Source organism: Lithobates pipiens, unplaced genomic scaffold (assembly GCF_037356315.1).
Source record: "Lithobates pipiens isolate NorthernLeopardFrog02 unplaced genomic scaffold, aLitPip1_a1.2 Scaffold_16, whole genome shotgun sequence".
Taxonomy (NCBI): domain Eukaryota; kingdom Metazoa; phylum Chordata; class Amphibia; order Anura; family Ranidae; genus Lithobates; species Lithobates pipiens.
Window position 1 is genome coordinate 363,487,038 of NW_027507748.1, and position 27,584 is coordinate 363,514,621.

At 43.3% G+C, this 27,584-nt stretch overlaps 1 protein-coding gene across 3 annotated transcripts in view; it reads left to right on the forward strand.

Annotated features, from left to right (window-relative positions):
• Positions 1–27,584, forward strand: part of LCK (LCK proto-oncogene, Src family tyrosine kinase) — a 76,262-nt gene that overhangs the window by 31,279 nt on the left and 17,399 nt on the right. For all 3 annotated transcript variants that reach the window (XM_077482001.1, XM_077482003.1, XM_077482002.1), the window contains exons 4-7: positions 8,868–8,958; positions 21,003–21,101; positions 22,806–22,909; positions 25,230–25,379. In XM_077482001.1, the coding sequence (XP_077338127.1) occupies positions 8,868–8,958; positions 21,003–21,101; positions 22,806–22,909; positions 25,230–25,379 (444 nt within the window). The remainder of the gene's footprint in view (positions 1–8,867; positions 8,959–21,002; positions 21,102–22,805; positions 22,910–25,229; positions 25,380–27,584) is intronic.

The following is a 27,584-nucleotide window of genomic DNA, read 5'->3' on the forward strand; positions in this document are numbered from 1 at the left end:
ATCAGTGATGCCTATCAGTGCAATCTATCAGTGCCATCCATCAGTGCCCAGCAGTGCCGCCTATCAGTGCCACCAATAAGTGCCCATCAGTGCTGCCTATCAATGCCCATCAGTGCTGCATATCAGAGCCACCCACCAGTGCCATCTATGAGTACCCATCAGTGGCGCCTTTCAATGCCCATCAGTGCTGCATATCAGAGCCACCCATCAGTGCCGCCTATCAGTGCCGCCTATCAGTGCCGCCTATCAGAGCCCATCAGTGTCACCTCATCAGTGCCATCTCATCGATGCCGCCTTATCAGTGCCCATCACTGAAGGAGAAAACTCTATGGGCCAACTGATGTAAACAGACTTGTGTACGTTTACACCATCTGCTTCCAAGTCTGTCCAAGTCCAGAACCTAAACATGAAGGCTCCACTTACAGTCCACTTATATCTGGGCGCCCATAGAGCTATCACTAGCCCACCCATGTCCGTTGTGTAAATGTGGAGACAAACAGATGTAAAAAAACTGACATCCATCCGATTCAGCAGGGGATCTGTTCACGGATCCCATACTGAATGGAGCAGAGCAGCTTGGTGAGAAAGAGCTTGATAAGATTATCCTATAAGATCCTTTATGAAAACATAGAAAGTATTTAAAATCTCCTCAAAAGGTAAACAAACAGCATTTATAAGAAGTTCCAACTAAACCGCATACAGTATAACAAACAAAAAACTTTGGCTGGAGTTGAGCTTTACACATAGGAATTTTTAAGTGTTTATGAGAATTTTACCAGCATTTCACAAGCATTCCAGGATCATTTATGAGCGCATTGTGGTGTTTGGAACCTACAATGCTTGTCAAAGTTTCCAAAAGCTTAATAGCTTAATAATCTTTTGTGTGTTTCTTTATACTACAACAAGAGATAAATACAATATACTAGGAATATTTTACATGCAGGATATTTTTGAAATGACTTATAGCACAACCCCTGGTGTACATAGACTTAGCTAGAACAATCCAATTGCTGTCCAAGTATTTTACCCACTAGAGTGTTCTCATTCTCTTTGCAACAGATGTATATAGTTGTAGCGGTGGCTCCTGAAGAGCATGTGCTATGCGTTTTTCAAAGTTAAACTTTGCCTAAATTTCAGTTTGGTTTGGGTTTATTTGTCTAAATTGGAGCGCTGCATCAGTCTGCCGGGACTAATAATTTTCAGCCTGGCCACAGGGGGCACTGTCTCTTGTGACAGGTGTGGAGGGTATATAAGATGCGGACGTCAGGTGGTTCGGGGTTCCGGTCCAGTATGATGTGCTGACTTCATGGTTCTGGTCCTCCTGACCAGCCCCCAGGAAGGCTATAGCCTGGGGTGCGGATCCACCAGACTTTAATGTTTCGGGGCTGGCTAGCCCGAGGCAAGGAAATTAAAGGAGGATTCTGAGGTGGTTGGGTGCCGTCTCCGGTTCGGGAGAGACCCAGTGTATGACACCATGTACGGGTTGATTTTCCTAACAAGAGCCTGGAAGGGCTGAAGTAACCGTGAGAATCCCGTCTTGTGGATATCGCCAAGCAGGCTGAAAGATCCAGGTATTCTACAAGTGTTTCAAGTTTAGTTTCCCTACATGTTCTACAACAACATCTGTGGCAGAGACATTATTTTGTACATTCTACAACAACGTCTGTGGCAGAGACTTGTTCCTGAGTGAGCACCTTGTTGGCTGCTAGGCCTTGTGAGAGAGGGACTGTCCAACCTGAGTGTTCATCCCGCTGCGAATGGCTATTCTCTGGATGCAGTCAAAGTAAGCAAGTTCTTTAACGTTATTGACTTTGACACTAAGAGTACCTGAACTTCCTTTCCAACCCTCTGATCCCAAGTTGAAAGACTGTTTAATTGACCGAGTTTTGCAAATAAAATCCATTCAAGTGGATCTGTTTTCAGTCTTGAGTTACTTGGCTATTTACCACAGGACATCCCCTAGACGTGCCACAAGGAGAACAGAAGGTAACGGTAAGCCCAAAAATAACCAGCAGCTCCTTCGGGGGTTAGTGCTACATAGTTTTTGACACAATTTTGAAAAAAATGTCCATGCTTGCCAAAGTATTCATTATCACCCTCCTCCCTGCTCAATTCGAGATGCCAATGGTACTGATGTTGAACACAGAGGAAACACACACATAAATGTATAAGGTGGTATCAAAAAGTATTGAGAATAGTTTTGTAACATGCCAACAGTTGGCAGCACAAGGCTACACAGGGAACATCGATCTTCATAAGTCAATGTGCCAAAAGACATCGTCCTGTCTACATCGCAAGCTGTGAAACTGGGGCTATTCTGACCACATGCATTACTAGACATGAGCACTGCCGAAAAATTAGTTGTTTTTGTTTCATTCGTTTTTCTTTACGTTTTTCGTGTCATTCGTTAAGATTGAAAGTCGTTATTTCGAACAACATCGTAATTTCGATCCATGTATGGCCAGCTTAGGGTCTACATGATTTTAGTTAAAGTGATACTAAACCCAGAACATGCAATCACTATATCTGGTCTCCCACAGTACATAGAACATGGACATGCAATTATTTTAGTAAATATAAAAACAGATAAATATCTTTTCTCATCAGAAGTATATAGCAGCCTTGTAACTTCTATCAGTTCCTCGTAAAGCTTGTAGCTAGTAGGAGTTTTCATTCTCCCCTGATTCTCTGTCCAGACATGTCTGGACAGTGCTGATTGGCCCTGTGCTGTTCACATGCACCCTCCCAAAAAAAAAACTCTCTAGCAATACACACCAAACTGAGCATGTGCAGCCTGTCCACTGGCTCTGTAAATATCAGGTTATTTTTTGGAGACAGTGAAAGAGGAGAAGAATCAGAGAGACAGAATCACGCAGCCTTTATACAGAAAGCAAAGGATTAACCCCTTAGGCCGCGTACACACGTGGCGGACTGTCTGGCCAACTAAGTCCGTCAGACAATCCGATAGACAGTCCATCATACTTTCGAATGAACGGACTTGCCCACACACGGCACTTTTTGAGCGGACTAATACGGGAAGGAAAGTCCGCTCATTTCGAGCGCGTCTCCAGGTAGGCGGGGCCCGCGAAGCAGACGTCGCTGACCCCGCCGCCTGGAATGGACTTAAAGGGGAACCTGTCAGCCCCCCGCCCGCAGACCCCGACAACCAACGGCCAGGGTTGTCGGAAAGAGGCCCTTGTCCTCATCAACATGGGGACAAGGTGCTTTGGGGTGGGGGGGCCGCGCACCCCTTCCCCAAGGCACCCCCCATGTTGAGGGCACGCGGCCTGGTACGGCTCAGGAGGGGGGGGCGCTCGCTCGCCCCCCTTTCCTGGCCGGCCGGGTAGCGTGCTCGGACAAGGGTCTGTTGTGGACTTGGGGGGGACCCCCACGCCGATTTTTTTCGGCGTTGGGGTTCCCCTTTAAGTCCATACCAGGCGGCGGGGCCAGCGACGTCTCCGTCGCGGGCCCCGCCTACCTGGATACCCGCTCTAAATGAGCGGACTTTTCTCCGGGCGGGAAAAGTCCACTCATTTCAAAAGTAGGGCAGACTGGCACACACACGGGCGGACTGTCCGCTGAAATGCGAGTCCAACGGACAGTCTTTCCAACATTCCGAAAGACTTAGTCCGCCAGACTGTCCGCTGAAGCCCACACACGAGCGGACTGTCCGCTGAAATGTGTTTCGGCGGACTAAGTTGGGCAGACAGTCCGCCCGTGTGTACGCGGCCTTAGGTTCCACAGTGAGTATAACAAGCATGCTTTACTGTATATAAAGACTGATTTTACTGTTGTGGGTTTAGTATCACTAAGATAAGTGATATCTGTACTAACAAGGCAGGATTGGCAACTGTTATACCTAGGATTACTTCTGTCCAAATAAAGTGGTACTTTGCCAAAGCATGCTCATTGTGATGCCTAACAAGCATGTTAAAAAATTTTAGTGATAATATGGAAAATACATTAGAGACTTAAAGGTCTATTTATAAAAAAAAAAACTGTGTAAATGTATCAATATTTGTACCAAAGTCACATGTACCCTTGCAAATGTTTTTAAAATGTGCATAATTTTATTTTCTGATATTTACGTTGTCTTTTGCAACATTGCCTAATACCCTAAGATGTAATATTGCTTAAAGTGGTGTTACCACCAAAAAATACAAAATTGTTTAAAAATCTTAAAAAAACTAAAATAAAAATAATTGGAAAAAAAAAAATTTCACTCACCTCTAAATGCCTTCTTCCTTGCCTGGGCTGGTGACATCACTTCCCCTCGCGCCGCACAGTCACCTGGGACTTGTCACGTGTCCCAGTTGACTGTGCTGCGTATCACGGTGCCCTGCGCTGCTCGCGCATGCGCAGTGGGTGCCCAGCTGTGAAGCCACAGCCGGGTGCCCACAGTACGAATGACGGCGCCGCGAGAGGAGTGGGGAACAAGGGGGAGCTTCGTTCCCCCGCATCACTGGACCCTGGGACAGGTAAGTGTCCGATTATTAAAAGTCAGCAGCTGCAGTATTTGTAGCTGCTGACTTTAAATAATTTTTTTTATGGGGTACCCCACTTTAAGGCCCCTTTCACAAGGGGCAGTTCCGCTGGACCAACTCCGCTAGCTCAGTGGGGGGATCGCTCTGCTGATTCCTGCTGAGCAGGCAGATGACAGGGATGAATCTGTCAGAGCACCGCTATTCTCTATGGGGAAATCGGATGAAAACGTACCGCCTGTCCATTTTCCCATCCAATCTGCTGGACAAATGGTGAACGTATCGCCATTCGTCTGTTTCAAGCGGATCTTGTTGGATCGGATGGCAGGCAGGGGTCAGTGGACACATCCGCGCTGACATCCGCCTGCACATAGAAGTCAATGGGTGGCCCGCTCGAATCCGCCTGAAAAATGGACAGGCAGATCCGAGCGGGCTGATCATGTGAAAGGGGCCTAATACCCTAAGATCATTCAATCCTTAGTGTGTGCGTGGGTGTGCATATGTGTGTGTGCGTGGGTGTGTGTTCGTGGGTATGCATGTGTGTGTGAGTGTGTGCGCATGTATGTGTGTGTGTGCATGCGTGTGTGCGTGCATGTATGTGTGTGTGTGTTCATATATGTATGTGTATGTATGCATGTGTGTGTGCATGTATGTCAGAGTGCATGTATGCATATGTATGTATGTGAATGTGCATGTGTTTATCAGTGACGGTGCATCCAAAAGGGTGCACAGGTGCCTCCCCCTCTCTCCTACCACCCCCTCTATGACCAATGGATAGATTTATTCATAGCATAGCATGAATCTATCCATGGCCACCGCTGCCACCCCCATATTTAGGTGTCCGGTCCCTTTTGGGGCGCTGGGCGCCTTAATTACAGCAGCAGGGTGTGTTTTTGAAGCACCTGATTAGAGCCATAGGCTCTAATAGGCTTCAAAATAGGTGAACTGCGAGCGCCATGCTTGACGCTAACAGTCCACCCAGGTGTGTTAGAAAAGTGAATTAATATTCACTTTCTTAACACTGAACCACCCCTCCACCAATCAGGTGTGCGGGTCTATTACCCGTCACCTGATTGGCTGAAACGATAGGCGCAGCTATTGGATGACTATCAGGAGGAGAGAATGGGAGATGAGGATGGCAGAAGATGCATGGAGGACCCCGCTCATGGCCATCACCCGCTGCCCCACCAAGACAGGGTAAGTGGCAGGCAGACGACGAGCGGGCGGTGGGGGTTCACACTGCCAGCATTTAATGGGCACACTGCCAGCATTTAATGGGCACACTGCCAGCATTTAATGGGCACACCGCCGGCATTTAATGGGCACACTGGCAGCATTTGATGGGCACACCGGCAGCATTTGATGTGCACAGTGGCAGCATTTGATGGGCACAGTGGCGGCATTTGATGGCACAGTGGCAGAGCTTAATGGGCACAGTGACAGCATTTGATGGGCACAGTGGCAGCGTTTGATGGGTACACTGACAGCGTTTGGGTACACTGGCAGCATTTGTCAATTTTCAACAATGCATTACACATCATGTCGCATTACATCAGAATAGTTCCACAAGAAAGAAAATGAGCAAACTATGGGATCTTCCGCCCTTCGATCCACAGGGAGCCCTCTGGAACAGGCATAGACCTGGCCAAATAGACTCCCCCCCGATCAACCGGGCCAACACTGGATACAGGAGTATAGCGCCAACCGTCACATTAGCCAGCGAGAGATCCCAATATCTATATGCTTAGATCTACAAATATTTCAGATTGCTCCCTTGAGTTGCTGTGATCGAAGCATCTTCTTAAAGGAACCATGGAGCACAAGGAAACGAGAACAGAAGAGGTTAAAGAGTCAAGAAGGAAAGGAAAAGGAGATAGAAGTTATGTGAAGAAGAGGACATGGGAGAGATCAAGAGCGAAGGGGTAGACGATAGAAGGGATAAGAAAAAGGAGAAAGGACATTTAGGAAAAAGAAGGGGGACGAGAGATAGGGGGGAGGGTGGGTGAGGGAAGGGGGGGGGGGGTGGGCACCGTGTGCGGTCTCGGCAGCGAATCACAGCTGGTCCTCCCGAAGTTTCCATGGGCTCCAAACCACGTCATGAGCCTCTATCCGGTCCTGTATCCTGGCGGTCATCCTCTCCATCAATTCCACGTCTCTAATTCTAGTATGGAGCGCGTCTAGGGTGGGAGGCTGTACTTTTTTCCAATGCAGGGCAATGAGACACCTCGCCGCCGTCAGGATATGTCTCGACAGTTTCTTTCGGGACTTTGTCAATTTGGGAAAGGGGATGCCCAGCAGGAAAGTCTTAGGGTCTAATGTCACTTGCTGATCTAGTACAGTAGTCAAGAGGCGCTGGACCTCTTCCCAGAAGGGAACCACGAGGGGGCACCGCCAGTAAATGTGGAACAATGTTCCCCTGTGGGCCTGGCATCTCCAGCATCTGTCGGATGAGGCGGGATAGATGGCATGTAAAACGTCCGGGGTCATATACCAAAAAAATAAAATTGTATACGCATTCTCCCGGTACAGTGTGCACATCGAGCTTTTCGAGGCCTGGGACCATATCAACTGCCACTGCTCTACTGACAGCATTTGATGGGCACAGTGGTGACATTTGATGGGCACAGTGGTGACATTTGATGGTACAGTGGTAGCTTTGAAGGTACAGTGGCTGCAATTGATGGGCACAGTGGCAGCATTTGATGGACACAGTGGTGACATTTGATGGACACAGTGGTGACATTTGATGGCACAGTGGTGGCTTTGAAGGTACAGTGGCTGCAATTGATGGGCACAGTGGCTGTAATTTATGGGGTTTTTTTCTGAATTTTTCAGTTTGCTTGCGCCCCAATAAAAATTTTGAGCAACACCTGCCACTGGTTTATATGTGCGTGCATATGTGCATTTATATATATGTGTTTTTATATATGTGTGTGTGTATGCGTTCGTGTGTGTGTGTATATATATATATATATATATATATATATATATATTATGTGTGCGTATTATGTGTGTGTGTGTTTATATATGTGTGTTTACATGTATGTATGCACATTTTATGTAAAATGCTGTTCCTCCAAAAAGCGATCCATGCTCAGATGCAGAGGCATTTGACAGCCGGTAGAGAGGCAATATGTTGCCTACTGACCACCTGTTTTAACCCCTTAAATTCATCAACACTATGCTGCAACTGCAAGCAATGCACACAGTTGCAGGGGGTTGCAGTGCAGCCCCATTCACCTAGGCATATACTTCAAGGGTGCCCTGATTGGAAAAAGATTGCGAAACACCGACATAGAGGATCCGTTCTCTCCATTTTCCTCCTGCAGATGCTGAATGCCTGTGGGAGGGAGAGGAGGAGAAGGGGGGGGAAATTGAGAAATCGGGTCCTTTATATGCAGCCACCCATTTGGGACCGGGCCCTGGTGTTCCACCTTCGGGCTCGGAGAAAAGAGCCCTGTCCGGAGGTCAGGGGGAGGGGTTCTTGCATCAGGGCCCTAAGGGTTCTAGTTATGCCACTGTTAACAGCCAAATTATTGAGCGAATCCTGGTTAATTCTCAATTGATGACAATAGGAGTGCATAATTAAAGTTTTATTTGAAAAAAAACAGAAGGAAACCAAGAAAAACGGTATTAAATCTATGCAAATATGCAATGCTGTAAAAATTAGAGGTATACAATCAGAATCAGAATTTTGAGTAAGTGTTTGACTCATATTTTCACCGCTGCCATTAAGAAAAGCATTGCTAAAGTACGGAAATCACCCTGACAGACTTTAAATGAGGTAAAATCTCATATCATTTCATTTAAATTTCAAACAATTTGGTTTCCATCAGCACAATATTTTCTTTTACCCAACTATGACCACAGATTTCAGAAGATTTAAATATGGCTACTGGGAAGCCTATACCACAGCTGTTGTGCTAACCTACTTCACCAACCACCGCCCCCCCATTCTGTTTTTATATTTCTGTTGCTTTCTTCTTCACTGTGACCAAGTTGTCACAAACAGGGTACTTTTCAGATTATTATAGGGATCCCCATTCTTTTATTTTATTTTATCCAGAATGTTTTTTGTTACTTCATACTCAGTGTCTTACCTATCCATGTTGTACCCACCAATTGTATGCATTGATATTCTTGCATGATATTTATCACCTGTCATGACCTGTATGTAACCGTTTTTGTTAGCTCTTCTTTATGGCCCCTTCCATATTTAATCCTGGTGGTATGTTATGCTGTTTTTTTTTTTCTCTGTGTGAAATTCATTAAAGATCTTTTGTTTAAAAATATTTAAGAAAAAAGAATTGAAGCTGGTATTTTATTTTCACGGTACATCAAAAAATGCTGCAATAATTGTGACCTGTGTGTATTTGTGTTCTACAGATAACCAGGTGGTGGCTTTGTATGACTATGAACCTGTTCATAATGGCGACCTTGGCTTTAAGACTGGAGACAAGTTGCAGGTTCTGGAATCGTGAGTGTGACTCAACAGTACATATATCTTGTGTATAAGATCCTCATGTTTATGATAGTTAAGCTGTCAGCACAGGGTCATTGACACTAGTTATCAGTGCGCATATCCCCACCACACCGCTTTTTGTATTCCTAACACTAACCCTCACTTAAATAAATGTAGATGTAATTCTTTGATTTCATACTCCCTTGTTCAGTGCTAGGATCTACAGTGGAACCTTGGTTTATGAGTAACACAATTAACGTGCGTTTTGAAAGACTCGGCTTGCGAGTGTTGTCTCGCAAAATGAGCAGAATTCAAGCTAATGGGGTGTGCAGTACCGCATTTGGCCAGAGGTGCGGGGGCGTCGAACACACTCGGAACGGTTTGGAGCCGCTCGGAAATAATCAAAATCACTTGGAAATACTTCATTCCCGAGTTAAGCCGAGCCGTCTCCGAGTATTTCCGAGGCTCTCCGCTGCCCCCCCCCCCACATCAGGCCACATGCGGTATTGCATGTAATAGAAGTCGATGCGGAACAAATTATCTTTGTTTCCATTGACTTCTATGGGGAAACTCGCTTTGATATTCAAGTGCTTTGGATTACAAGCAGTCTCCTGGAATGGACTATGCTTGTAATCCAAGCTTCCACTGTACTTCAAAAATGAACCTTACTTTCAATAGTGTTTCCATAGTGTGGTATGCATGCTTGCATGATGTACTATTTCCTCTTCCTTTACATTAGCTGTATGTAAATTCACTACAGTAAAAGTTGGAAAAAGAATAAAATAATTATAATCATAAAATTTAGGACATTGGCTAATAAAATTGATTGCCAGCAGAAATCCAATGGTTTCTCACATTCACTTTACTGCACTGTTGAAGTTCCACATGACAGCAAAATACTGTTTATTGTACTGTATATGCTAAGATTTTAGTTTAGCAACAAACATGCTTAATATTTCACGACACTGATTTTCAGATTTAGCAGACGGAGATTTTTTTTCTTTTAATAAAAAATAAAAAAAGTATTCTCTCACATGCCCTGGCCCATAACCCTAACTGAATGTTATGCTGACCCTAACATTTAACCCTTCTTCTATACTAACCATTTTATCCATAAATTAAACCTTAACACTTAAAGCGGATGTAAACCCTCTCCTATACCCAGTGAAGTGGACAGCCTCAGATAATACACAGGGATGAAACAAATCTCCCTACATACATTTTACATGTATATCTGCTGTCTTCAGCTTTCTAGACCCTTTAGAATTCTAACATCGTATTTGAATTTTTACTTCTTCAATTGGCAGTAGAAGTTTAGCCTTGGCATACACTGTGTGAAAGCTGATTGGAGGAAATGCACACATCCCCCTTCCACACCGCCTTGAGACGATTCAGTTCGCATTGTGCGCTATACAAATTATTCATTCATTCATTCATTCACATAGGCAGAGGAAGGAATGTGCAGAGCTGTGCTGTGATAAGACAAGCTCTCTGCTGATCTATTTATAGCACCCACCCCAACACAAATTTCAGGCTGGTTGTCGGAGAACTTGTCAGAAGTTATCATGCTGATAACAGAGGAACAAAACAACAGAAAAACACTTGAATTAGGGCTTTGGAGACCTAATTAAACACTTCAGATATATTTGCCCAGGTTAAATTTCATGAATTGGGTTTACATCCACTTTAAGGCCCACTTGAACTTTCATTGTAAATCAACTATATGTATTACAAACGCATAAAAAAAAAAAAAAAGAAAGTGTGCAAAGTCTTACACTTCATTGTCTTAAAAAATCAGCCACATCCTGTTCCTTGCTAGTCTGCTGCAGAGACCCTTTGCTCTCTGTGTAAGCAGGAGTTTCTTTACCAATTTCAATATCATTCACTTTTTAGTCAGACCTATAGCTCTGCAATAAGCAAAACACATGATCAATGCTAATTGGAGAACTCTAGAGCTTTACAGATTGTGCCTGCTGATAAAGTCACAGGGAGTAGTAAAAGCAGGAATAAGGTAAAAAAAGATAATTCTAGGGCATGCTCTAGGAAGAGAGGGAGGTTGTAATTTTGGGCAATGCCTGGACTTACACTTTAATTTGACCTCCTCCAAACCACAATCCTATATCTAAGTTAAACCAATAACATTATCCCTTACACTAAAACTTAAACTGGAGGATCGCCCTCCGCTGCTAAAAATAAAAGCCAGCAGCTGCACATACTGCAGCTGCTGACTTATAGTAATCGGACACTTACCTGTCCTGGAGTCCAGCGATGTCGGCACCGCAGCTAATGTTTCCATCAGCTGTCGGGTGCATGCTGCCTGAATTGCAAGTAAGGTAACCCGGCAGTGTAACCTTACGGCTAGGCGCTGGGAACCCTACTGCGCATGCGTAAGGCCCCGCAGGAGGAGGGAGCCCCAGCCATGATACAAATACCCACGGCTGAGGCTCCCGGAAGTGGAGGCAGGATACCTGAGAAAGACAGACAGGTAACCTGTCCCCCCTCCCCTCCCGAAAAGGTGCCAAATGTGGGGGAAGGAGTACAACGAGCAGAAGTTCCACTTTTGGGTGGAACTCCGCCTTAAAGCATAGCTAAACCCAAAAACAAAAAATATATTGCAGCTTACCAATCTTTCAGTCTTTAGATGTGGTGGCTACATTCGTTTTTTTGTTTTTTGTTTTTTTTTGGAGGGGGGGGGGGCTATTTATATAAAATTTCACATTATCCTGTCAGTTACACACTTCCTATAATAAGATGACAATGAATGCTTGATCACAGTACTGTATCTATGGAGGAGCAGCATTGTCACTCAAGGCTGCTATCCTGATTTGAACTACAAATACCTCCCTCTCTCCTCATCTCTATTATGTATGGAGGAGTTGTTTTGTAGTTTACATAGGATACTTGGGAACAGTGATAACATTGTTTGAAATTTCAGTTCCATGTACAGGAGGTTACAAGATTACATGATATCTGGCAGGATCAACAAGTATTTTTCTATACCCTGAAAAACTAAAACTAATACAGCCATTACATCTAAGCAGTGTGAAAGGGTAACCCCACTTTTGTGGGGAAAAAAAATTGCAAATAAAAAAAAATAATATCGCTTATACAGTTGTGACACAAGTCATATTGTAATTGAATGTTATTAAAAATGACCTTTCATTTTCAATCTGCAACACTGTAATTCTCTGTAAAATGCAATGCAGTATTGCTACCTGGAGGTGTTCTGTACATAGATGGTGTACTGAACGCCCCAGAAAATGTAATTGCTTGCTTGTGTGATTGGCTCACTGATTTTCCCAGAAGTCTACACTAAGATACAAGTCAGAATGCGGGCACCCCTTTAAAGAAAAAATTTATTTTTGGTGAGATATTTCCAAATCACAATTTCCCACATTAAAGCCCTGCAGGTGCAGCAGCTGACTGATAATTATAAAAAAACACTCCCATTAGATTTACAGTGCCTTGCGAAAGTATTCGGCCCCCTTGAACTTTTCAACCTTTTGCCACATTTCAGGCTTCAAACATAAAGATATAAAATGTTTATTTTTTGTGAAGAATCACCAACAAGTGGGACACAATTGTGAAGTGGAACGAAATCTATTGGATTTTTTAAACTTTTTTAACTAATAAAAAAATGAAAAGTGGGGCATGCTAAATTATTCGGCCCCCTTGCGTTAATACTTTGTAGAGCCACCTTTTGCTGCGATTACAGCTGCAAGTCGCTTGGGGTATGTCTCTATCAGTTTTGCACATCGAGAGACTGAAATTCTTGCCCATTCTTCCTTGCAAAACCGCTCGAGCTCAGTGAGGTTGGATGGAGAGCGTTTGTGAACAGCAGTTTTCAGCTCTTTCCACAGATTCTCGATTGGATTCAGGTCTGGACTTTGACTTGGCCATTCTAACACCTGGATACGTTTATTTGCGAACCATTCCTTTGTAGATTTTGCTGTATGTTTGGGATCATTGTCTTGTTGGAAGATAAATCTCTGTCCCAGTTTCAGGTCTTTTGCAGACTCCAACAGGTTTTCATCCAGAATGGTCCTGTATTTGGCTGCATCCATCTTCCCCTCAATTTTAACCATCTTCCCTGTCCCTGCTGAAGAAAAGCAGGCCCAAACCATGATGCTGCCACCACCATGTTTGACAGTGGGGATGGTGTGTTGAGGGTGATGAGCTGTGTTGCTTTTACGCCAAACATATCGTTTTGCATTGTGGGCAAAAAGTTGGATTTTGGTTTCATCTGACCAGAGCACCTTCTTCCACATGTTTGGTGTGTCTCCCAGGTGGCTTGTGGCAAACTTTAGACGAGACTTTTTATGGATATCTTTGAGAAATGGCTTTCTTCTTGCCACTCTTCCATAAAGGCCAGATTTGTGCAGTGTACGACTGATTGTTGTCCTATGGACAGACTCTCCCACCTCAGCTGTAGTTCTCTGCAGTTCATCCAGAGTGATCATGGGCCTCTTGGCTGCATCTCTGATCAGTCTTCTCCTTGTCTGAGCTGAAAGTTTAGAGGGACGGCCAGGTCTTGGTAGATTTGCAGTGGTCTGATACTCCTTCCATTTCAAAATTATCGCTTGCACAGTGCTCCTTGGGATGTTTAAAGCTTGGGAAATCTTTTTGTATCCAAATCCGGCTTTAAACTTCTCCACAACAGTATTACGGACCTGCCTGGTGTGTTCCTTGGTCTTCATGATGCTCTATGTGCTTTCAACAGAACCCTGAGACTATCCCAGAGCAGGTGCATTTATACAGAGACTTGATTACACACAGGTGGATTCTATTTATCAGCATCAGTCATTTAGGACAACATTGGATCATTCAGAGATCCTGGCTGAACTTCTTGAGTGAGTTTGCTGCACTGAAAGTAAAGGGGCCGAATAATTTTGCACGCACCACTTTTCAGTTTTTTATTTGCTAAAAAAGTTTAAAATATCCAATAGATTTCGTTCCACTTCACAATTGTGTCCCACTTGTTGATGATTCTTCACAAAAAATTTAAATTTTATATCTTTATGTTTGAAGCCTGAAATGTGGCAAAAGGTTGAAAAGTGGGGCCGAATACTTTTGCAAGGCACTGTACTGAGCACATAGACACAGACAAACACACATCTATTTTTTCACATTAAAGCGGGAGTCTGCCCGGAGTTCCGCGTTTTTTTTTTTTTTTTTTTTAAAGCCAGCAGCTACAAATACTGCAGCTGCTGACTTTTAAAATTGGGACACTTACCCGCCCAGCGCGCCCGCAAAGTCGGCATCCGAAGCCGATCTCTCGATCGTCTCTCGGGTGCTGCCGCCACCATCTTAGGTATGGGAATCAGGAAGTAGAGCCTTTCGGCTTCATTTCCCGGTTCCCTACTGCGCATGCGCGAGTCGCGCTGCGCAATAAGGATGGACCCGCTGCCTCTGGGATCTGTGTGTTTCCCAGCAGGAAGCGGGGGACTTTCGGAAAGGGGCGTAGATTCACGCCCCTTTCCGCAGAGAGCTATCCCGGAAGTGGGTGCAGATACCTGTACTGTACAGGTACCTACACCCCCCTCCCCCCTGAAAGGTGCCAATTGTAGCGCCGGAGGGGGGGAGGATTCCAATGAGCGGAAGGTCCACTTTAGGGTGGACCTCCGCTTTAACAAAAGGGTAGGAATCTGCAACGAAAGTTTGTTAAATTCCTTGCAATGTACATAGATCACCTAGAGGTAATGTTTTCTTCTTAACAAAGTGCAGTTATTATTTACAGTTCAATGCATTATATTTTTGTTCTTGGGTTTAGATATATTTTAAATATTGAGACGAGGATAATGATTGTCTGCTCTTGAAAATACAATTTTTTTTTCAATAAACCAAACCAATAATATATTAAAGAATTTTTATTTTAACTGTCGCAAGGAACTGCCCCTACAAATGAACACAGGCTGGAAATATTAGAAATGGAGGTTTGTCAGTTTCACTGATCCAAAATATCCACACTTATATCATTAACATATTATTTGTTTAAGACTAGAAATGCATAAAACATATGTATAAATTATATATTATATATGTATAATGTATAAAACACAAACTAATCAACAAATGTAGGCATGGCCTATCCTATATAATGGTAAATTAATACAAATACTAGTGTATTTATAAAGGCACATGCAGCCATGTATAGAACTTCACTTTGTGTTTACAATATTACTACCATATGAGTTACATTAAAAAATACAAATACAAGGTATCAAAATTTCTAAATTCTCTAAGTATTTTCAAGACATTGCCACTATGGGGGGTTTTAATAATACATAATCTATAGAGTGACTTATGATGCAATTGCCATTAATGCTCTATTCAGTAATTAAATAATGGAGAAATCCATTGATGAGTGGGCAGCCTATAACAAGGGGCATGAATTAGTGCAGTCCTGGAATGGCTGGTAAACCCCACAAAATTCAATGTGAAAAAAAACATGAAGTGAATTAGTAAAAAAGAATCGATAACAGCTACGGAAATAGCCAAGCAGAACTCAGTGATCCCAGACAGGAGTAATCTGTAATAACAGCAAGTAGGTTATAAAAGTGTTAAGCCTATCAGTAATGGATGTTACTAGACATGGGATGTAGGTACCCTAAATACACACACACATACACACACACACACACACACACACAGATACATATACATATACATACTGAGCAAAAATGATAAACGCAACACTTTTGTGTTTGCCCCTATTTATCATGAGCTGAACTCAAAGATCTATGACTTTTTCTATGTACACAAAAGGCCTATTTTTCTCAAATATTGTTCACAAATCTGTCTAAGGCCGGGTTCACACCGCTGTGATGCGGGAACGCCGCGAATCCGCGGCGTTTTCCCGCATCGCACGACTCCCGCCGGCAGTTTACACTGCCCTATGCGAACGGCTGGGAGTGTCAATGATATGTTAATGACACCCCCAGATCCGATCGCATATCGCAGTGCGATCTGCCGACTCGCACAAGAATCGGATCGCATGGTGTGAACGCCCATGCGATCCGATTCTGTTGCGGACGAAAAAAAGGGTCCCGTGCGAGTTTGCTGCGGGACCGCTGCGAGTTCAGCCATACTATCTGTATGGCTGAACTCGCAGCGCTACGGAGATCGGATGTGATTTGCGGTGCGAATCACATCCGGATCTCCCCCCGCAGCAGTGTGAACCCAGCCTTAATCTGTGTTAGTGAGCACTTCTCCTTTGCCGAGATAATCCATCCACCTCACAGGTGTGGCATATCAAGATGCTAAATGGACAGCATGATTATTGCACAGATGTGCCTAAGCCCCTGTACACACGGTCGGAAATTTCCACAACCAAATCCGTCAGATTTTGCGCGTCGGATCTTGTCCGAAACTGTTGCATACACGCGGTCGGACAAAGTTGGTGAAAAATCCGATCTTTCAGAACGTGATGACGTAATTTCATTACGATGGGACTACATTCAGGCTAGTAGCCAATAGCTTTGATGTAGGAATTTGATCTGAGCATGCGTGGCACTTGGTCCGATCAAAATTCTCTACACATGATCAGAGTATGTCCGATCGGCCCAGTTGGTCGGGAAATATTTCCAACATGTTGGAAAATTGGGCCCAACGGATATTCCGACTGAATCAGTCCGATGCATACCACACACAGTCTGATTATCCGACGACACAGTCCGATAGGACACATTCCGACGGATTCTCCGACCGTGTGTACAAGGGCTTAGGCTGGCCAAAATAAAAGGCCACTGCAGTTTTATTGTATTGGGGGGGGGGGGTCCAAAAACCAGTCAGTATCTGGTGTGACCACCATTTGCCCAAAGCAGTGCAGCACATCTCCTTCACAGGTTGTTGATTGTGGCCTGTGGAATGTTGGCCTATTCCTCTTCAATGGCTGTGTGAAGTTGCTGGATATTGTCAGGAACTGGAACACGCTGTCATATATGCTGATCCAGAGCATCCCAAACATGCTCAATGGGGGATATGTCTGGTGAGAATGCAACAATTGGGATGTTTTCAGCTTCCAAGAATTGTGTACAGATCCTTGCAACATGGGGCCATGCATTATCATGCTGCAACATGAGGTGATGATCGTGGATTAATGGCACAACAATGGGCCTCAGGATCTCATCACGGTATCTCTGTGCATTCAAAAGGCCATCAATAAAATGCACCTGTGCTCATTGCAGTGGTGACTGCTGAAGTTTTAGGATGGGGAGGGGGTGCCAGACCCTGCCCTTCCTTTTTGACCCCTCCCAATTATCAAAAGCCCCACCCCTTCCAGAATCCACTCACTCTGTCCCCTATATTCCACAAGCTTCCATCCATAGTATCAAAAGTATACAGATCAACATCACAGGACAGAGTATACAGCCCCAGAATCACAGAACAGGAGTATACAGCCCCAGAATCACAGGACAGGAGTATACAGCCCCAGAATCGCAGAACAGGAGTATACAGCCCCAGAATTGCAGAACAGGTGTATACAGCCCCAGAATCGCAGGACAGGTGTATACAGCCCCGGAATCACAGGACAGGCGTATACAGCCCCAGAATCACAGGACAGGCGTATACAGCCCCAGAATTGCAGGACAGGAGTATACAGCCCCAAAATCGCAGGGCAGGAGTATACAGCCCCAGAATCGCAAAACATGAGTATACAGTGCCAGAATTGCAGATCACAGTATACAGCCGCAGAATCGCAGTTCACTGTATACAGCCCCAGAATCGGAGAACACGGTATACAGCCCTAGAATCGCAGATCACGGAATACAGCCCCAGAACGGCAGATCGCGGTATACATCCCTAGAACGACAGATCACGGTATACCTCCCTAGAATGGTAGATCTCGGTATACATCCCTAGAATGGCAGATCGTGGTATACAGCCCTAGAATGGCAGATCACAGTATACAGCCCTAGAATGGCAGATCACGGTATATAGCCCTAGAATGGCTGATCACGGTATACAGCCCTAGAATGGCAGATCACGGTATACAGCCCCAGAATTGAAGAACACAGCATACAGCCCTATAATCGCAGATCACGGAATACGGCCCCAGAATGGCAGATCACGGTATACCACTCTAGAATGGCAGATCACGGTATACTGCCCTAGAATGGCAGATCACGGTATACTGCCCTAGAATGGCAGATCATGGTATACCACCCTAGAATGGCAGATCACGGTATACCGCCCTAGAATGGCAGATCACGGTATACCGCCCTAGAATGGCAGATCACGGTATAGCGCCCTAGAATGGCAGATCACGGTATACAGCCCTAGAATGGCAGATGACAGTATACAGCTAGAATCACAGATAACGGTATACAGCCCTAGACTCAAAGATCATGGAATACAGCCCTAGAATCGCAGATCACAGTATACAGCCCTAGAATTGCAGATCATGGTATACAGCCCTAGAATTGCAGATCATGGTATACAGCCCTAGAATCAAAGATCATGGTATACAGCACTAGAATCAAAGCTCACGGTATACAGCCCTAGAAACACAGATAACGGTTATACAGCTGACATATAAGGGTAAGCTGGGCATACATTGAATGAAGCAGGGACTGCCTGACTTTCAGTCAGTTGCTCCTTACATGAGAGCAGGAGGAGCCCAAGATAAATCCACATTGCTTTCTCCGAGTCCTCCACTAATAACACTGAAGGGCTTCCAGCCTCATTCTCTGTCTAATATGTGGCTAGTACCATGACAAGCTGCTGCCACCTCCTGGGAATGGAAGAAGGGGAGCACGAAGTCGAGTGAGACACATCATAGAAGGGTTATGTACCATGGAAAATGTAGCTTGCTTTACAAGGTTGAAGAGGGAAGATAGAAAGAAAATGAGAGAGAGAGATCTGCAGTGAAAAGTGTTACTATACATTACTGTCACCCCCGATCCCTGCATTCACCTTCAGGCTCTGGCTACACTCAGGCTCGGCACTGCCAGCTCCATGCCCATCCGCCACATCAGTGATCCACTCACATCACAGGGTGCATCGTTTGCGCCCCGAACACGTCGTAAACATGGGCAAATCAGCTTCCCAGCTTGCAATCAGCTGATTGCAAGCTGGGAAGCTTGCCATAGACAGCCATGTGTCTGGCGCCCAGACACACTTAAAGTGACTTTTTTTGTGAAAAGCTTGGGGGGGGTGGCGCCCATGCACTCCGTATGGACGAGCTGCCACTGGTTCATGGTCTATAGCAGGGGTCTCAAACTGGCGTCCCTCCAGCTGTTGCGTAACTACAAGTCCCATCATGCCTGTGCTTGTGGGAGTCATGCTTGTAACTGTCAGCCTTGCAATGACTTATGGGACTTGTAGTTTTGCAACAGCTGGAGGGCCGCCAGTTTGAGATGCCTGGTCTATAGCATACGACTGCCCATACCATAATCCCACCGCCACCATGGGCCACTTGATCCACAATGTTGACATCAACTGCTCACCCACACGATGCCATATATGCTGTCTGCCATCTACCCTGTACAGTGAAACCCGGAATTCATCCGTGAAGAGAACACCTCTCCAAAGTGCCAGACGCCATCAAATGTGAGCATTTTCCCACTCAAGCCGGTTACGATGACGTACTGTAGTCAGGTCAATACCCCAATGAGGATGAGGAGCATGCAGATGAGCTTCCCTGAGACAGTTTCTGACAGTTTGTGCAGAAATTCTTTGGTTCCAGCAGCTGTCCGGGTGGCTGAGTCGATCTTGGAGGTGAAGATGCTGGATGTATAGGTCCTGGGTTGGATGTACTGCCAAATTCTCTGAAATGCCTTTGGAGATGGCTTATGGTAGAGAAATTAACATTCAATTCAAGGGCAACAGCTCTGGTGGACATACCTGCGGTCAGCATGCCAATTGCACTCGCCCTCAAAACTTGCGACATCTGTGGTATTGTGCTGTGTGATAAAACTGCTCATTTAGAGTGGCCTTTTATTGTGGCCAGCCTGAGGCACGCCTGCGCTGTCATGCTGTCTAATCAGTGTCTTGATATAAATTAAAACAAAAGAACCACGCTCTCCTCAGAAAGTCCAATGGATAGACACACACCTACCCCCTGAGCCTACAATCTCAACCAGGGAGCTATATGAGAGAGTGCAAAATACAGTAATTTTAAACATTTAAGAGAAGTGCAAATTTCAATACCCTCCTATATTAAACATGTTCAATCGTGAGAAAAATTTTAGACTGAAAAATATGAAAAACCTGTGAAGAAAAACATATAAAACAAATATTCAAATACTTCGTATATGACAGTCCTCAAAAAAGTCCATCTGTGAAGCAAAATTCAAAGATGCGATACACCACGTGTCACTTAAAGTGTTCAGAGGAAATGGTTCTTTACTTCATATTCCAATTCGTGAAACGTGCAAAAAATCACCACCACCATAGGCCAAAATGGCTCCTTACCAGATATTATAAGTTAATTCGCATAGCAAAAACGAAGAAAGCTGTACACACTCCCAATCCCCAATCCTCCAACCGCCACAATTCTTTCGAATCACGGTCCAATATCATAGACTGTAAGACATGGTACCCCTCTGTTCCCCCATTTCACACCAGCCTCAGGCGATGACACAAAGCACTGCAGATTCTTACGACAAACACAGGCCAGTGTTTGTCGTATATGTGAATTGATTTATTTTTTAGTCTTACTATATTACTGTAGCGCGATTTTTCTTTCTTTTTACAGTATCTTGATATGCCACACCTGTGAGTTGGATGGATTATCTTGGTAAAGGAGGAGTGCTCACTAAAACAGATTTAGACAGATTTATGAACAATATTTGAGAGAAACAGGCCTTTTGTGTACATAGAAAAAGTCGTAGATCTTTGAGTTCCGCTCATGATAAATTGGGGAAAACACAAAAGTGTTTCTTTTCTAATTTTGCTCAGTGTGTATATATATATATATATATATATATATATATATATATATATATATATATATATATATACTGTAATATAAAATATTACCCATAATCTACCAATTTGTATATTCTCGTTTACTGTAGTGTTGTATTTCACAAATGTCCTCTTATTTTGCCTTGTAGAAATGGTGAATGGTGGAGAGCCAGGTCAATATGCACAGGAGAGGAGGGACTGATACCATTCAACTTTGTGGCACCTGTAAGCGGAATCGCCTCAGAGCCGTAAGTGTTTAGGCGAGCGCCTGAAACATAAAGTAAAACTGCTCTGACATTTTTATCCTTCGCACTAATGAACAGTTTTCAAACTATAAAAAACATGCATTATCTTACAAGCAAGTACAGTATATAACAAATAGATAAAGACCACTTTATTTTGTCTAATTGTTTCAATACTTAAAAATATTAAATTGTATCTCAAGAAAAAACTCTAGTTGGAAAGGGTTAGAATTTTTATTGTTGTTTATGTCCCCTACTGAGAAGGTTTACCACTGTTTCTGTGCTGACCACTGTCACTGAGAAAAAGGTGAGGGGAAAGGCACAATTTAAAGCTGTCACCAGAAGGAAAGATAAAGGTAAATCTTCCACAGCTGACACCTATTCTGTGGAAAACTCTGATAGGGGAATTTTCCTCACTTTGGAAAATTTCCTCTAGCTTCCTGTTGTATCTCTGGGACAGTAAGTAAAGGAAAATTGAAAGCTCTGGTCTATTGAAAGCACAGCGTGTTGTGATGTACTACACTGCATTGCTATGGGCTGCAGTGCATAAAGATGAATGAAATGTAATTTTGTGACAAACTTTTTACACACTCCACTGAACACTCTAATCAACAGCTCTGTTCAGTGAGGGAGAGCAATGTTTGTTAGGCCCCTTTCACACTGGGACCTTTGCAGGAGTTACAGCTCTAAAAATAGCGCCTGCAAAGTGCCCTGAAACAGCCGCTACTGTGTCTCCAGTGTGAAAGCCCGAGGGCTTTCACACTGGAGAGCTGCACTGGCAGGATGTTAAAAAAAACTCCTGCAAGCAGCATCTTTGGAGCGGTGAAGGAGCAGTGTATACACTGCTCCTGCCCAATGAAATCAGTGGGGCAGCATGGCTATACCGCTGGCAAAGCGCCACTGCAGCGGTGATTTGCGGGTGGTTTTAACCCTTTTTTGCCCGCTAGTGGGGGTTAAAACGTTAGTGGCAGAATACTGCAGTAAAGTGGTACCACCGATGCCGCTCCCGCCCCAGTGTAAAAGGGGCCTTAGAGTAGTGTGCAGTAGAACATGTCAGACCAATGTTGATTAAAGCACTGTTCAGTGTGGTATAATGCAATGTTTCTCAACTCCAGTCCTCCAACCCCAACAGGTCATGTTTTCAGGCTTTCCATTATTTTGAACAGGTGATTTGATCCGTTTCACTGCCTTAGTTATCACAGCCGTTTCATTTGAGGGAGATCCTGAAAACATGACCTGTTGGGGGTACTTGAGGACTGGAGTTGAGAAACATTGGTGTAATGGACCACAGGATAGATCCTATGTGATAGCTATGTGGACAGGCTTTGCTATGTGCTGGCAGCACAGAATTTTTTTTTTTTTAACCTATGCTGTAGCACTTAACAGATAACAGAAAGTATATAAGAGACATATTCATTACTGTATATGCAGTATGACGGCTTTACAGTAACAAATTAGCAGGTTTCATTTGGGTTTAAATGTGTGTTGACTGGCACTGCATTATTAAAGAACGGGGAATATTATAAAAAAAAGTGAATGTGACATTCACCAAACATTCACTGCAGATGAATCAATCGCTGAAACACATGCATCAGGAAGATACACCTTCGGTCAATGTTGGGTGAATGTCACATTCATTGCTGATATCAACAATGTATTATACACAACCATGACTGTAAAGATGTGATTCAGCCTGTTAATTTTTTTCAGCTGGTTCTTCAAGAACCTTGGACGGAAAGATGCAGAGCGTCAGCTTTTAGCTCCAGGAAATCAGCAAGGATCATTTCTAATAAGAGAGAGTGAGACCAGCCAAGGTATTTTAGTCCACAAACTAATGAAGGAGCCCAGATATAGTTGTCCTCATAGAAAAGAGAACCATTGGCACCCATTAACACAGTGATTATCCCTTTCTGACAACCCAAGTTTCTTGTTATAGCTCCTTTGTGAAGCCCTGCACCACCAATTGCTTTTTTTAACTGGACCCATCACTTGCAAAGATAATTAAAAAATAGCAACTCTTACTTTCTCAGTCTTGAAAGGAGCTTATTTTCACTAGAATAATGACAAGCTCTGGGGTTATTTTGCTTCTTGTAATTATACTATACTGTAAACTATTACTATAACAGTTTACCAGATAATGAGCTGTATACAAAAATGGATATCAACAAGCATTTTTTGTTATTTAAAATATGTGTTGGTTAGAAGACACTCATTAAACACTATTAGGGTTTACAGTGAAACTCGTACATCAAAGCGAGTTTCCTCATAGAAGTCAATGAAAAGGAAGATAATTCATTCCGCATTGACTTCTATTACATGCAATACCACATGTGGCCAGATGTGGAGGGCACCAGAGAGCCTCAGAAATACGCTGGGACAGCTCGGTTGAACTTGGAAACCCTTGGAAATTCTCCATTGCCGAGTGTTTCCGAGTATTTCTGAGTGATTCCAAGTATTTCTGAACGGCGCCCTTGCACCTCTGGCCAAATGTGGTACTGCACACCCCATTAGCTTGAATTCTGCTCATGTTGCGAGACAACACTCGCAAACCGAGTCAGGATTTAAAAAAAAAGTTGCTAGTCTTTCAAAACGCTCGTTAACCGCGTTGCTCGTTAACCAAGGTTCCACTGTATTGGTAATAAATGTATCCATGTCAAGGCCTGTTTACCTGTTTAGATATCAACAGGTTAAGTGGTGTGCTTAAACCCAAAAACAACCATTCAATATATTGCAACTTACCAGTCCTTAGATGTGGTGGCTGCAAGCGTTTTTTTTTTCTCTTTATTTTCACCTGGTAATTTATCCGGTAACACACATCCTGTCTTAGAGTGGCTTCACTGTATCCATGGAGGAGCAGGTTAGCCACCCTTGGACAGCAGGCAATCACTTGAATGCAACCTCCTCCTCCCCATAGCAATGTGACCTGATGGTATTCACAGCATGTATGGGACACGGTACACTCAAAGAGAGGAAGGGCAAACCTCATTGCGCAATGATCATTAACAGTTTATTGTAAAAAAAAAGACTTATACTTACAGGAACAGTACGATTACAAGTATTCTGTAAAAACAATGTCTTGCGCCCCCGGCAGGTTTAATGACGTCACTGCTATCTCCTTCCTCCCGACATAGACAGCACAGCATTTTTAACCTACGGAGAGGGTACTGCTAGATGAACTAGTAGATTTAGATGGACTTTACATAACTGACTAACAAATTAAAGTCCAACTTCAGCTAACACTTTTTAAGCAGTCACAGAAAAAAAAATCTATTTGGCATAAAGGTTTTAACTGAATTATTAAAAGAAGATCATTGTACGTAGTGTTTAATAAGTTATCTCAACCTTCTAACTTTCACTTTTCCTGGACGGTTTGGTCTGGTAAAGGAAATTGTAAAACACTAGATTTATTGGCAGCATCAACATGTAATAAAATGAACTTATATGGGGGTGTGGGTCAAAAAAGCATAGGCTGCTGTGTTAAAGCGGAGGTCCACCCTAAAGTGGACCTTCCGCTCATCGGAACCCTCCCCCCCTCCGGTGCCACAATCGGCACCTTTCAGGGGGGAGGGGGGTGCAGTTACCTGGATAATCCAGGTAACTGCACCCACTTCCGGGATAGCTCTCTGCGGAAAGGGGCGTAACTTACGCCCCTTTCTGCAAGTGCCCGCCCCTTCCCGCAAGTGCCCCGCTGCCTGCTGGGAAACACACAGCTCCCAGAGGCAGCGGGGAGCGTCCTTATTGCGCAGCGCGATTCGCGCATGCGCAGTAGGGAACCGGGAAATGAAGCCGAAAGGCTCCATTTCCTGATTCCCATACCCAAGATGGCGGCGGCAGGACCCGACAGAGGACCTAGCGATCGGCTTCGGGTGCCGACATCGCGGGCGCGCTGGACAGGTAAGTGTCACTATTTTAAAAGTCAGCAGCTGCAGAATTTGTAGCTGCTGGCTTTTAAAAAAAAAAAAAAACGCGGAGTCCCGGTGGACTCCCGCTGCTATTGCTAGTTTCCGTCATTTTATATAATTTTGCCCATAGTTCCATTTTAATGGGTACATACTTTCATAAAATTAGTAAGGATGGTATTGGAGCACTGATTTCTTCCTGCTAATTTTAATACCATCACTGATGTCTCTTCAGGTTCCTATTCCTTATCTGTGCGGGATCTTGATCAAGTTCAAGGAGAAGTAGTGAAACATTACAAGATTCGGAACATGGATAATGGAGGTTTCTACATTTCTCCAAGAATAACTTTCAAAAATCTTCGGGAACTTGTGCAACATTATTCGGGTAAGCATTTCTGGTCCTGCTGTAAGGAAAAATACAACACTCTCAAAATAAATACAGAAATTAACTTTCTTTAAGGGGGATATTTTTTGTAGAATATTTCTGTAGATATCCTGCTTATATGTTCATGACTTAAGCCCCTTTCACACTGGTGTGCTTTTGAAACGCTCAAACGTATCTTTCCAACATGACAAAAGCGCATTAAGTTGATTCCCCTTTAAATCCTTTGTTCACACCAGTGGGCTGCATTTCTGCTGTGTTTTTAAGAGTCCTGTGTGCTGCATCTGTGGTGCACTCTGTAAAATGTGCACCAAAAATGCACCTTCCCCTTTCATAGAAGTCAATGAAAATGCACCAATAAGGCATCACATTGTGTTTTGGGTGCCCTTTTGGGATCACATGTCCAGATTTCACAGGTGCATGCTGGGAAACAATGTAATATATTGGCCAGTAAATGCATCAAAAATGCATTGAAAACACAATATGCGTTGTGTTGAAATTTAGAGTAATCCACTAAAAACACATTATACACAATATACCAGCGTAAAAAGTAACAAATGTGTTTTTAATGTTATTTAAGTATGAAAAACTTTATGTAAATATTTCATTTTGACCATAAGCAGCAGGTGAATAACTCTATTTGATATCAGTAGCTTTTAGAGGCTGATTAAAGATGGCCATAGATGGATACAAAGTCATCCAGTTCAGCAGGAACCGACTGAATTTTGATCCGTCAATGGCAGCTCCCATTCCAGAGATCAACTAATGATCAACGTTTCTTGAAATTTTCCCTTTGTTCATCACAGCAGCAAATTGACTGCAGCACTAAACAGTGTATTTTGACAGCTGTCGGGGAATGCCTGAAAGATTCGTTTAGTCAGCTAAATTGATCGTTTTACCACAGTGCCTCAAATTCAAAAATAATATATAAATAATAATATATAAAAACAATTAATCTGATTTATTAAATAACACAACAAGTCCAGTGTGAGTATAGACTGCAGATTATCAAAAATAATTGAATATTTATTAAATAAGTCACTTACAAACACTACTAACAGTTTGATTAATAGGTGAACACAGACACTACAATTTACAATGAAAGTTTTGTGTATCTGTTTGATTGAACTAAATGTTTCATTTCCCCAATTGTAGATATCTTAGTTTATTTTTATAAAATTTGGCAGATAATAATCTGCATTTGACTAACTTGACCCGTGAAACTGCTGCAGTCAGATTAGCAGGTGAAGTTAGTCTAAATTTATTCCAATTAAACAAATTAAAATTACCAAATTTTGGGGTGTTAGGAGATCTAATGAGATAGCAAATTAACTATTATAAAATACTTGCACACAGAAAATTAATGGCTGCCGACTAATAGGTAGAGTTGATCTACCTCAAATTGGCATCTATCTAGGATCGTGCTGGGTGCCCTGGCTTCAGTGAGGTGTCAGATCTAGAAGAGTGTTCTTTAGATGATGTGACGCTCCCCAACAAGTCATGTTTTCAGGCTTTCCATTATTTTGCACAGGTGATTTGATCAGTTTCATTGCCTTGGTAATTACCACAGCAGTTTCATCTGAGGGAAATTCTGAAAATATTACCTATTGGGGTGCCTTGAGGACTGGAGTTGAGAAAAACTTCTGTAGAGGATGGGCGTGTGTCTGCTGTTAAGTGTGTGTCTTTCTGATGAGTGTGCGTCTTTTTTATTTTCTCTCTTATAGAGTGGCCAGGCAATACTGTCATAAAACTTTGCTAAACCTGGCCCAGAAGATGTAACCTTCTTCTATGATTGGTAGGGCAAGCTAATTATCAACCATGTGTTTACTTATGTACTAGCTCACTTGACCACCAGATGGCACCCAAGGACAAGAATTGTCCATCCTTAATTTGCAGTGGAAATGGATCCTATAAAATAATCTGTCATAGGACAAATTAGTATTTTAATAGTTAGACTAGGCAATTCTATCTAAAACATATGCCTAGAGAGTCTGGTGATTTTCTATTTTAGGGTAGCAGCAATTAAATGGGAACTTTTAAACATTAAAAGATGGAATTTCATACATATCGATTAAAATAATAGTTGTACACATAAAGAGAAAAGATGAAAAAAAACTAAATCATTTGTATACTAGACATGTGCAGAGTAAAATATTTTGTTTCGGAATTTTGTTTTCGTCCGAAAAATTAATTAATTTAGTTACTCCC